Below are 14,644 nucleotides of genomic sequence, written 5' to 3' on the forward strand. Positions count from 1 at the left end.
ATTACGATTTATCAGCACCAATGTACCATCTACAACCTATAATAGATGACATAGTGTGATTGAAGTATATGAGTGTATGACAAAGGTAATCAAACTTTTTTCCACAGCTCATTCGTCTCCTCGTCAGTCTTAACGACATATTGATAGTTCCTAAATTATTAATTAAAAAATAAAATAATATTTATAATTTGTTTATAAGTGTGTTTATTTAATCATGTAATATGATAAACATTAGTTTGTATTTATCGTAACGCCATATAATAGTCACGCCATCATCGTCAAAATCAAGTATATTATTTTTTCCTCTCTTAGCACTGCAACAGAGGACATTGCGCTTCCTTGACCAATACAAGCGACATCCTTTAAAAGTTGGAGACATAAAACACAGGTTGAATACTTCTGGTATATTATAATTAATGTTCATGCTAAAGCCTATAGTATACATAATATATTTGGTTTTTTGATTTGTAATTCATCGTACCTCGAAGAGCTTTAAACAGTCGTCCTTGCTTAAAACTGTATACTACTCTCGTGTTCGGTCCACACATTGGATCCAAATATCCAATATGCATATCCAATGCATACTCGAGTATGTGTCTATTCCTTGGAATCCGTTTACGGCAACAGACTCCTTGCTTTAAGATCGAGTACAGACTACAGAGTCGTTTTTTATCATCAGCTGCTTCCATTTTAAAAATTAATTTACGTCTCAACCATACATTCCTGTAACAAATCATTGTGACTTATACCTGCAAGAACTCATTAGTATAGATAAATATGTAACAGTTAATAACTATTGTTGTTCTCGCATAAATTGATAGCTATAGCTATAGACTCCTTTCTCAAATTAACTTTAATGTTCCTGTTCGTTCCTCGAGATTTCACTCTTCCTTTTACTATTCCTTTCCATATAATACAAGCTAATCATGGTATGAGTTATTCAGTTTATCCGGATTATGCGTTAGACCAACGAGTGTCTTAGGTAATTGAGATTACAACAGATGAATTTTTAGAATAATTGTATTTTACACGTTTATTTTTGCTATTTATAGGTGCATGGATATTTTGTTTGCATATACGTAGATAAATTATTATAGATTTGACAAATTGTTTGTAATTATTTGTATTGCATTGGGCATCATATTCATGTTTTATTAATTAACAGATAAATAAATTAGTTAATTAAAAATACCAATTCGTCAAATCAGTAGGTTATCGGCGTAACTAGGGGGGCTAGGGCGGCTTAGCCCCTGTTTATTTGTATCTAGCCCCCTATAAAATTTTACTTTTTATCCTTCAAATTATTTTGAACTATGGTTTTCTAGAACTCTAGCCCTTATAACTATTAAACCCTAGTTATTACGCCCATGATGGAGTAGGTGCTAAGTAGTTATGAGTTTTAAAAATTAATAAATGTTATGGCGTTCTTTTTTAAAGTATCGCCTATAACATCAGAATTCAGTATATATAGGTTTATGCTTGACCGCTAGAAATCTTATTTTCGGTGAAAAAAAAACGTTTTTGGATTTTTGTTTGTGATTTAAGTACCTAACTACACCACAAATATGTATTGTAAACACATATGTACAGAATGTTATATTAATAATTTTGTTTTTGTTGCATAGGACTGCGCACAGCATCTGCTGTTCGGTATGGTTCAAGGACGACGAAACCTGTTTTTTTTTCAACCCCCCCGTACAGTAAGGTACTTATATGTCGAATGCACGGTGGTCGTGCCGGCCGGCGGCCACTGGAAATAAATAAATATATTTCGTTCCCGAACAGACGATCTCATCGCCACCTATCGGCCGTTAATGATCGAGTAACATATTTTTCCGTTGCAGTAGCGATATAATAACACAACAATATATATTGCTGCTATACCTGCCTATCCCTACGGTGCAATACGACGCCGTCAGTAGTATTTTCAACGCAGCAGAAAGTACCTACCTACTAGAAACGCGTGCGCCTGCCGCCTACCATATCATACATAAGTGAGTACATAGCTTCTATACATATAATATTCTAGTTTAAATTAATTTACGTTATTATTATTATTATTATTCATTATCAGTTATCAATTGTTTAACTGCACGTACACGCATATAACGTAGCAGTATATATAATGCTGTATAATAGTCTTTACAACTGCTTAGCTTTTATAGAATATAATAATAATATATTTCTCCTGGTTCAATATGTAATATATATATAAATATAATTAATTAAAACCGATGCGATATCGTATCGATAAACGATTATTACGGTACCTAATTTAATGTGTTGGTACGCAAATATTGACTAAGTAGGTACTTTAGTCCTTGTATAATATATATTATATAAATTTTAATATCATATACTACTACAAACAGATAGCAGCTATATGTTATAGCCGTTGTAGGATTATCATTACTTTATTATTATGTACAACCAATGTCCAACAATCGATAATATTTTATTTTAATTAGGTAGATCGCTAATTTTTCGGTTATCTGATTGTGCGTAAAATTTTTGCAATATCCAAGATTTCCGATTCGGGCCGACCAAAGTATTTGTTCGCGTTATACTTCTCGTGTCACAAGATTCCGGTATACGCGTATAATAATATTATACAAACATTTGGGCGAAGTTATCTTTAAACGTATGACGATGCCACATGTTTAATGTCTATATACGTACATAATACAATATTGTGTATTTCTGTATTGTATCTTATAACTTATTTTATACGCACTCACGGGGTTTTTTAAGTTACAAATCATCAAACATTGTCAATAATTATTGTACTTTATACTAATTGATAAATATATATGTGTGTGTGTGTGTGTGTGTGTGTATGTGTAATACCACCATTAGAGTAATGATAAAATCGTGTATAAGAAGCATATAAAGACAATGACATTTACCTTATAGTTCAATAGATTATACCAGCGGTTCCCAACCTTTTTAGTTGTTACCACCAATTTTGTAAAAAAATCTTTGAGGCACACTAATAGCACACCTATATACGTATGTATATATAATGATATTATTTATTTATTAATATACTATATTATGGGTATACCTAATACCTACATTACTTTTGTAATTTTTATTTCATACTGTTGTACTGAAACTCAAATTTCAAGTAGATACTCAAATTCAATTTGATAAATTCTACACTTCGTTTTTTATAATACTGCATAACAGTTGTAACGATTCGTGATATTCATCTATACCTACGTACAATATATATGTATTGTAAATGTATATATTTGTATAAATAAAAATAACATGTAGGGAACCGTATTATAGCGTATGTATAAATAATGAATATAGATGTATATACAGGCGGGTAAAATATAGTATATAATCACGAGTAAATTAACTTATATCATATAGGTTTTATGCAAATAAAATTAATAATCATTAATATTATTTTTAATGCAAATAAATGACCATATTTTTCAAAATAAATATGTGTTGTAATCACTTATAAGCAGTCTTTATTGGCATAATCGTGTATTATAATATTCTGATGATTTTTGGCTGAGTATGGGGACTTCAGTAGGTTTAGTTCAACCACTATAACTTATTGTCATACACAGTTGGCCGCTCCGGAGTTAAGTGAAGAGAGTAGTTTTCTACTGCGTAGTTTTTATATACCACATATACAAAGATCTCTTTCCCAAAAATCTATAGGTACGGTACAATAAAATATATTTTTCTGTCACACTTCGCTGGCTCGCTCAATGAGTCAATACAATACCCCATTGTGTATCAATATAATACTGAAATCCAAAATGAAAACGTTATGTCACGATTACCTACCTAAATATATATATGTATGTTATATATGTATGTATACATCGCTCTGTCCGTTAGTATGAGTATATAGCCGTATAGATCACTGAGAACATTTTATTCTGTATAGATATTAATAATAGGTACTTACGTTACGTTTAATATATACACGCAGAAAAAAATATGTCTGTATAGAATGAGAAAATCTATAATTTCGGGGTGTTTTATTATTGTCAAAGAATAAAAGAACTATATCCAATCGTGTGCAAAAAGCGTTTATAGAATATTGTCGAAACTTTTATCGGGAAAAAATCGTACAGTCAAACATTTGCGCAAAGATTAAAAACGACATTAAATTTCAAAAATAAAACACGTTATATTTTATACGAAGAGTGGATATTGACTTCACAACGATGTGTGTTTTAAATTTTGTTTTAATTAAGATAAATAATAATAGGTCATCAATAATCATGAAAACTATTTATATTTGTACACATTTTGCATATTATATTTTGTTTTTATTCCGAAAAAACAGTGTCATATAAATTTCGGCATTATATACACTTGTATAAAAAAAAATATACATTTATGATTTCCATTTTAGATTGTTTTTGATATTAACACTTTCCGTTCTAAATGGTGGTCTTGGTAATGGGTAGATTAAGGTAATATAATATTGATGATTAAATAAATTATGTTTAATCATCAGGTTATAATGCAGGTTAAACACGGGCACACAAATACTTAATACCTATATTATACAAAAAAGAGTAAGATCAATCATAATTATACATAATATAGGCTCATAGGCACGTAGCAAATAAAGTGCAGTGTATAAAGTCACACGAGACTTAATCAATCGAATAAATCAAAACAGTAAAAACACAACAAATTCACGATCCAATTGCGTACCATCCGGTGCTGACTAAAGAATTTAGACCATACGGTGTCACCGTGACTCCTCCGCGATCTACTCCCGTTGTAGATATAAGCACAGTGGATACCAAGTAGATTTTCGGTTACCACGGCCTAGTGATTGTAGCGAAAACATAAATATCGATTGATAATAAAAATTTTATAACAAACGACTATAATGCTATATAATCCGGAATCATAATACTATATCAATATCGTACTAAGAATTCCAGTACCACTTCTAAAATGCAATTCATATTGTTAGGCAATACTTTTTTCTAAGTAACAATATAAGACGTCAATTTGTCAACGGTCAGATATTACAAACTTTTTTACATTTTTAAACATGACTGTTATTTTTGTCGTAACCTGTAAGGTTGAAGGATATTACAAATGCTAGTTTTATAATATTATTATTATTTATTACCGTAACTATAGTGAGGTAATACTAGTAATATAACTTCAAAGGCCGTAGTTACCTGTTTGGAGCAGTTGTGATAGCTTCTATATGTCTCTTTAAAATTACATATTATTTTAAAATGCACTTAAAACTACAATTTTACACTAAATTTATATTAGACACCCTGTATACTGTATACACGGGAGAGTAGACATGACTACGTGAGTATACGAGTATATAGTCGAATTGTCGATGTGAACATAAATATAATATGCCGGTTGTGACTCGTGATCGTGAACTACATGCCACATGGCCATATGGTCTGTAAAATATGTGTTCATAGGGTAAAAATATTCTTGTGTGGCTTATATTGTCAAGAAATCGTTAAAGGAATATCGTTATAAAAATGTAAAATATAAGTTTTGTTCAGATAATTTCAAAGATATGTGTCCGGGTCGGTATTAAAACATTTAAAACCTGAAACGACTATTACTAACATAATAACACGTATAATATACCTATACATATTATACCTATAGACTATATTATGTGTATACTGTATATTTATCTTTATAAAATAATTTATATTCTGATATTTTACAAAATACTTATGACTTTATGAGGACATGATGCTCGCATGTATTGTCTCAATTTTACAAACCTACCAATTCCTACAGTATATTACTGCGGAATGTCGACAAATTAAAAAGACTTCGGAAAAAAACACTTAATAAATAACTATTAATAATTAATTTAGTATGTTGTTATATTCATACGCTAAAAAATCTGATAAAAATAAAAGTAATAATAATAATTTTAAGCGTATGAATATTAAAATACACTAAATTAATTTTATCATTATATAAGCAATAAAATATTAATTATTGATAACCAATGTTTTGTATTGTTATATTAATAAACTAAAAAAAAATAATATTATTATACAAATTCTTAGACGTAAACATAATACAACATAGTACAACATGATATTGTATCTAATGAATAATGATAATGATCTAAATTAAATAGATATTTTTCTTATATTTTAACCTATTTGCATTAAAACGTAAAGAACTTTTTATTAGCGTATCGATATTACAATACACAAAATTAATTGATTACAAGAATTTTTCTAGTTACTTTTTTTCCAATGTTTTTTTTAACTAAGACACTTTCCCCAACTTTTCTGGGTCAAAAGTTAGAATAATTAATCAAATATTCTTCAAAAATTGTTCATTAACATATTAAAATATATCTAAAAACTTCGTCACAGTATTTTTTTATTTGCGTTTAAAGTTAAAATCTCGAATTCTTGACGGTAATAAATTATTTATTAATAATTTATTATTGGAATTAAAAAAAAAAACAAAATTGAGCGTAAATCTGTAAGTATTTTTTATAAGTGTTTGAAGTTTAAATTTTGGTTAAATAGGGAATTCACAAGTAAAATAACAATTTTCGTACAATCGATTCTTATTTATTTTGTAACATTAAAGCAAAAAACCGAAAATACTTAAAATTTTCACCGAATGTTTATATTATTATTTTATATTACACATCGTATAATTTTCTAAACATTTTGACTATTTTTGTTTATTTGTAAACATTTGAGATGTTTTGGAGAGTAATTTCTGGTATCAAATTTTATATGTTTATGTTTTGGTAAATGTAAATTTACAAATCGTATTTTGTACATTTTTCTCTTTCTTTCTCTATTTCATAAATAATAACACATATTACAGCGTCATTTAAAATTGTATTTTATATTTTAAAATGTATCTCCATACTGTTATTTGTAACTATATAAAATAATAATAATTGTATTATCTATAGTCAAGTAACTTAAGTGCTAAAATTGAATGAAAATAATATTAATAAATCATTGTAGTTTTTGATAGTAGTTGGTATATTTAAATTTAAAACATGCTTCACGCTTGTCCTGAAATAATATGTTTAAGTTAAATATTAGTATAACTTGATATGGGAATGAAACAATATTTTTTTTTCAATCATCAATTCTGCAATCTGCGCATATTGGCATGATTAATATTTTATTTTAGCAAGTTAATAATTTGATTGTCTTATCAAAAATCTATTAATTTACTATCGAACACCGCGACGTACTTGTTGATAAAAGTTAGAGATATTACTTACTTATATGTACATAGATACAATTAAATTGAATAAAACATTTACCAAATTAATCGTATAGTGTATAGCACATAATATACCTGAACAATTTAAAAACAAAATATTTCGCACAATCCAGCATTAGCATATTATTCCAGAGTATAGTATTAGTATACACTGCAGTTGAATTAATAAATGCTTATAAATTATAACGATTAACACGTCTTATTATTTAATCATTTAAGTCCAGGTTACTTCTCTAGAGATCCAGCGTCAATATGTATAGGTTGCGGGCTCGATACTATAATGTAAAAAGAAATATAAGTAGTCTATATAGGATAGAAATAGAATAATCTATTACCAAAAATTTTAACATCATAATATTGCCGTGTGTATGACTTCACATTTTTAAAATAATTACTAGGGCACGGATGTTGTTGCATTATTTGTCACTGTTTTTCTACTTTTTCAATATATTGCTAAGTACGTTTTTAATGCGTGTCATGTAAGTACGAACTAAAATTTAAAAGTTTTAAGTATAATTTTTTACAATTTTTGGATTTTTATTGCAGTTTTATTGAATTTATTCATTTATACAACTATTTTAGTTAGAATATAGTCGACATTCAAGACTCAACCGTTGTAGTATCTATATTATCTTATAAAATAAACATAATTTCAAGTTGATGGGTACCTATTTAAGGTTATTTAAGTGTTTATTTAAAATAATTTTTGTAATATGACTATTTGACAATTATGCGTTGTATCGTTGTGTTGTTTTGTTCTTCAACTACTTCGAAGTTAGAATAGAATACTAAATTTATAATAATATTTATATTTATATTTTTTGTAGAATTTTAGATCATAACAGTAAATTTAAAACATATATAATAAAACGCTGTTACTTTTAGTGCAATTTTTGGTATTTTTTAGTGTAATACTCTAATCAATTTTACTAGTTTTTTAGTACTACAACATCCGTGCTCTAACAATTACCTTTGTATCAGATATACTAATAATAAACAATTATTACTGTCATAATGTCGTTGATTCGAAGAAAAATACTTACAAAATATTAGCCAAAATCAAAAAATAACTATAGGAATTATTTATACGTTTTAAATAATTACAATTTACAATATACCTAATACAGTAATACCTATATTATGCAGGCTATATAATAAATATATATTTAAATATTTGTATAAGAACATGGCGCCTATAAGTATAATCGTATAGACGCCAATTAATTAAAAATACATTAATAATAATGATAAATCGTTAAAGTAATTAACATTATTTATCATTAAGGTTTCAGTAGGTATTTAAAACTGTTTATAAAATAAAAAATATACATTTGTTTAACGATTTTTAGTAGGTGTATCTATTTAGTGTAGGACGTATACTGATTTCTGCACACTCGTGCAATTTGTTACATTCTCAAAAGAAAAAATAATATTGAAATATTTTTTAAATTTATACATCAAAAACTATTGAAACTCATTTTTACTTGGAATTTTTTTTTATACGAACTATAGGTACATATTATATTATTATTAATACTTAGCAGCTACCTAATAAATAATATTATAATGATTACTAATGTTATTGCTTATTACTTATTGTAATTGATTTATATTAATTAATTAATAACGTAGATTTAATATAATACAACTATTTTATAATTTAGTCAATAAAAATTTTAAAGTAAAAATACGCCGGAGGTGCTTATTGTGATAATATTTATAATATAATATACATATTGGCTTATTACATAACATATTATACGATTTTCAAAACATATTTTGGTACGTATTTTATGTGCATCTCGATTATTATTATTAATATATTTTATTACTGTTGTTGGTCGTTGGATGGCAATTATTAATAATAATGATACGGTCGTTGAGAAATCGGAGGTAAACCGAAACCGGCAGTGTATAGCTATCTACGTACGATAGCTGTATGATAAGTCGTAAGCACATGCCCACTACTACTACAACGACTACTACAACGACTACGGCTATTAAACTTATAAAAATATGTAACGTTAAAAAAAAGTTACCCGAAGGCCGGAACGGTCCGCGGGCATTGTGTAACGCACTACAATATTCGTGTCTATTCGTGTAACAGTAATGATAATTATAATAATAATAATAATAATTAATAGTGCACGAGTAGTATAGTAAGTTGTGTAGTTCGCGTAGACGCCGAAACGAAAGAGCAGAGTTCACCAGCGGTTGATAACGGACCGCCGATAGTGTGTGGCTGATAACGAATAATAAAAACTCCACAAACACTGATACCGAGTACAAAATCATTATTTTAGAGTTTAGACGTTGCTCGAATCCATGACGACCGTACAACATATTATAAAATAATGCGTTCCGTGAAGTTTTATCGTCCAAACTTCCCGTAAACACGACGCGGTCGTCGTCGTCGTCGTCGCCGCCGCCTCGTTCTTTACACCCCGCACAGTGCGCACGCCATTACACTGTATTGCGGCGGCGTGCGCGCGGTTGTTTTATTATTTTAATTTTTTTTTTACTGTAATTTTTTCTCGGGAACAATCATGTGAACATCGATTAGGCACATTCAGTCTCGCGATACGGCCCGTCGTCGTCCGGCCCGAACCGAAAACGCCACATGCGACACGATCGTCCTCGAAATCGTTCCCAGAAAATTCGACGGCGACGGCCGGCAATGAACAATATTTTATCGCGATGAACGTCGTCGTATTTAGCGTTCGGTACGCGCAATGCAATATGGTATAATATCGTCATGTGACATCCGTAGTACGTCTCGAACCGCGTAGTACGCTTAGCAATAATATTGTGATATTATTATTTTAATCGTTATTAATATTATAATCATTATATGGTCACTTGCCGCGTAGAGAAAAAAAAACCTCCCAAACCGTTCCAAACGACGATGTCGGCAAGTCGAAATATTATAACAATAATAGTAATAATAAACGTTACTCGTTTTAAATCGTTCACTCTCCGTGTGCGAGAAAGTGATATTACCGTCGCGTGCGTGTAGGTATTGATTTTCGTTTTTCCATTTCAGATTTGCCGTTTGCTGTGATGACAAATGGACGTCATGTTCCTCATCGTCATAATCGTATTGCTGACGGTCGCAGTGGTACTGTTTGCCGTTTCCAAAAAGTATGTGGTGGAGAAGCTGAAACAAGAAACAAACACGGACTTCCAGAAACTCCAGAGGCGTTACTTGATCGTGTACTGTTTGGCGTGTTTTGCCGATTGGCTTCAAGGCCCGTACGTCTATAAATTGTACAAGCAGTACGGTTATAATGAAGGAGAAATAGCCGTCCTTTTCATTACCGGCACGATATCCAACAGTCTATTTGGCACAATTACAGGAGCGTTGGCTGATATTTACGGCCGTAAAATACTTTGCATTTCTTACGGTATATTGTATTCAGGATGTTGTGTGACAAAAATGTTTGGCAACTTTCAATTATTGCTGGTCGGACGTATGTTGGGAGGTATAAGCACGTCTATTCTGTATTCGGCGTTTGACTCGTGGTACATCAACGAGCATGTCAATTATTACAAATTGCCAGAAGAGTGGTTGAATAATACGTTTGCCAAAGCAACTTTTTTTAATGCTACACTTGCCATACTAGCTGGACTGTTGTCATTATTCTTGGTTAGTGTGTTAGAATTTGGACCTGTTGCGCCTTTTGTAACGGCCATTCCATTTCTAATAACTTCTAGCATATATGTTATGTCTGTGATAAATGAACACTATGTTCGCAACACAAAATCGGCTTCAGCGTCAGTAAAGAAAGCTATTATTCTGTGGATGACAAATAAAAATATTTTTACCCTCAGCGTTGTTCAGTCCTTATACGAAGGTGTCATGTACTTATTCATATTTATTTGGACCCCTACGTTTGATGTGTTAAAAGACTCAAAACCCCCATTGGGGCTAGTATTTTCAAGTTTTATGTTAGCTCTTATGATAGGTTCAAAAATTTATTCAATACTATTGGGAAATAGTTTTCTGGATTCAAAAAAACAATTGCAACTGGCTACATTTGTAGCAACCTTTTCGTTTTTAATGTGTTCCTTGGCCATATCGAACAAATTTTTTGATTACAGTGGCCAACAAAAATATTATAAAGTAATGACTTGTTACTTTTTTTTCTTATTGTTTGAAATTTCTATTGGTATTTACTTTCCATCCATGACATATTTAAAGAGTCAAGTAATACCGGAAAAGATTAGAGTTACCATATCAAATGTAATTAAAATACCTAGTAATGTTTTTATCTGTTTGGCACTTTTATGGATATATTTTAAAGAACCAAATGAAAACAATATAACAAATATCCAAGAGGATCAAGAACCTAATGTTGATTTCATTTTAACAATTTTTGTAGTATGTTTTATCGCTACACTCATTACATTTATATTTTCTAAAATATTTTCTAAGTTCCACAGTGAAACTTATAAAGACATAATTAAACGTCATGAAATTGAAGTGTAATTATGTTCATGATAAAATTATTCATATAATATATGCCATGTATACCTTACTAGGTACTGATTATTAATTTTACAGCGAATTAATTTAATATAAGTTACTTAATTTATATAAAGTGTTTAATATTTCAGATTTTTTTCTTTTATATTAACACTAAATTAAAATATCATATCTGATTTATAAATATGTATTAATTTAAACATCTTATAATTTTAAGTTAAGACAGCGAAGAACAAAAAAAAACATTATTTATGTATTAGTATCTGTTGAAGTAAATTAGTAAAAATTGGTTACCAGTTTTAATCATTGACTTAATAATCTAAAATGGAAAAATCAATTGTCTGCGAATTTATGTTTTTTTAATTTTTCAGCTCAACTAATTTGTTATAATATTATTTGATATTAAAGACATATTTTACTTTTAATTAAATACTATTTTCTCAACTTAAACATTTTGTATACTATTCTTATTAAAGCTTTAATGTAGTTTTAAATGTATTTATGTGTGTGTGTTATAAATAATAATTATTGTGTAATTATTAATCTTGTTACAACTTACAAAACATTTATTTTTTTGTTCCAATAAATCTACATTTGTTTAAGCCAGGTACACACAGTTTCTCATGATAGCGACTCTTGCGCTATCATGTTTAACAGTGGCTTTCGCAATAATTTAATAGTTACTATCATTATGTCAACCTGGCTTTATTGTTATATTTATATTAATTTAATTCTGTGTTATGCCTCTATGAACTAAAATCATTGAAACAATTGTAAAATTTTTTTTTTTTATTATTATTATTTAATTACTATTAAATTTTATTTTTGTTCACAATACTACAGCATATACTTAATACAAATTTATACGAAATAAATATTTAAAAAATGTTTTCCAAAATTGTTTTTGTTTACTATTATTTATTAGTTTTAAAATAAATATATATTTGATCGAAAGATAAAGAAAATAGTTTCTCCAGAGACTCGTATTTAAAAATTATAAAATTCTAGTTATGTACTAAGATTATGAGTATTTTTATACTATACATTTTATTGTAAGTTTGTCTCACGGACGTACATACGTATGTACGTCCGTGGTTTGTCTAGGTACAATCTATGTTCTGTGAACATTGATATTTTATGATAATAAAAAGAAATAAAATATTGTCTCTATAGGTTCTTAAATTTTGCATCTATATTATCATTAAAAAAACATTTAAACAAAAGTACAAAACATAAATTTGTTGGTGATCATTATCATATTATAATAAATAATAATTAATTTAATTTAATGTATTACGTGTATGACGCACAGCAATAACTATAAAAAAAACATAGCAATGAACCATCAATATAAATACTGGTAATTTTTATGTTGTTTAGTTTAAATCAAAATCTTTTTAATATTTTTATAGGAGAATACTCAGGTTTATTGAGTATTAAGACTATCAAGACTACTATTTTTTTATGTATAGTATTAAAACATTTTTGTATGATTATTAAATATTTGTAAATTGTATGGTTATAGCAATAGCAATAGGTACTTTTAGAAATAAACATTAAATTTGTTTTTGAGCTCTATATTTTCAAATATAATTAACAATATAAGTGTTGTAATGAGTATGGTTGTATAAATATTAGGCACCTAATTTATGAACTAAAAATGTTATTAAATTATTATATCGGTTCCTATATTATTGAATGGGTGGTATGGGCAGACTTGGGATATGATTTTTTGAAACGGTTAGTGTCATAAAATTGTTTTATGTGATGGCTATAGCAGCAGTCGCCAGTCGATGGCTTATTATGCGTATTTTAATTTCTAATCTCGACCTTTGAATCTGCTTCTTTTTTAGCCTTGAAGTGAGGAAATTGATTATTTATACAAATTAAAAAAATATCTAATAAAGAGTGATCGAAGCCGTTTTTCCTGTTCTCGCTGATCGCTCTCAATATTGATAGCTTTTTGGTGGGTACTGGGTGGAGAATAAATAGAACCTATAAAAAGTTTGTTTATTAATTATTATACAGATAAATACCTAGTATTAGGTACTTATTGAATATTATTACAGTTAATTCATATCAAGTGTAACACACATTTTTCAAAGTAAGTCACGAAGAGTCACTTTTTTGTTCTAAACATTGAACAGTAATAAAGTAATAAATTAATAAATATATGTATATGTAATATACATGGTTACAACCTTTCCTTAGGTTATACTTTATAGGTAAATAGATTAAAGCGTCACATCCTCCAAAAAAATAATCTAAAATTAGACGACTTTAGCTATACTGCTATAGTATACAATGTTAAAATGCCACACCCGCGTGTGTCGTCTCCGTCTTACATATACATAGCCACATAGGTAATACTGTAATAGGTATAATAAAACAAATTTTCGTTCAGCGGAAACCATTTTATTTTTATTAACTTCAATATTAGAGTAAATTTACCTTTTATCGAACTTAAAGGTAAAAATATTATCTAGATTCTAGGGCATCACATATTCACATATAGGCTTTTTATTAACATTAAAATTTTAAAGTGAGTTATAATAGTAGAGTAAGAATGTTGATGACTTGCATTTTTTCCCTTCGATTCTATACATTGCTATCTTAGTTAAAAATTTTAAATTTGTTTCATGCTCCCTTGATTCAGATTATTCTAATTTTATTTTGCATTTTTTTGTGTTTAACGTAATTTTTCAACATTTTAAAGTCGTTTTTTCATATTTTAGATATTAAAGAAAATGTGTATAATATTCAAAAAAAAATAATTTTAATATTAATATTGTAGGTTTTTTATTGTGATTAAAATTACATTTTTTGCGTACCGATAAGATTTACTGTTTGAGTGTTATAGATACTGTTATACACTGATAAAACAAGTGCTCTTTCAGACAAACA

General features: G+C 28.5%; 1 protein-coding gene across 3 annotated transcripts; it reads left to right on the forward strand.

Annotated features, from left to right (window-relative positions):
* The first annotated feature begins 1,841 nt into the window (after positions 1 to 1,841).
* LOC132926406 (molybdate-anion transporter-like) lies at positions 1,842 to 12,638 on the forward strand. 3 transcript variants are annotated; one of them, XM_060990757.1, is made up of 2 exons: positions 1,842 to 1,994; positions 10,298 to 12,638. In XM_060990757.1, the coding sequence occupies exon 2, from the start codon at positions 10,322 to 10,324 to the stop codon at positions 11,741 to 11,743; it is 1,422 nt and encodes a 473-aa protein (XP_060846740.1). In that variant the 5' UTR covers positions 1,842 to 1,994; positions 10,298 to 10,321; the 3' UTR covers positions 11,744 to 12,638. The 3 variants fall into 3 exon arrangements, with proteins under 3 accessions (XP_060846740.1, XP_060846739.1, XP_060846738.1); XM_060990756.1 differs by lacking the exon at positions 1,842 to 1,994 and adding an exon at positions 9,495 to 10,165; XM_060990755.1 differs by lacking the exon at positions 1,842 to 1,994 and adding an exon at positions 9,496 to 10,192.
* The last annotated feature ends 2,006 nt before the right edge of the window (positions 12,639 to 14,644 follow it).

This window comes from Rhopalosiphum padi, chromosome 3, assembly GCF_020882245.1.
Source record: "Rhopalosiphum padi isolate XX-2018 chromosome 3, ASM2088224v1, whole genome shotgun sequence".
Taxonomy (NCBI): Eukaryota; Metazoa; Arthropoda; class Insecta; order Hemiptera; family Aphididae; genus Rhopalosiphum; species Rhopalosiphum padi.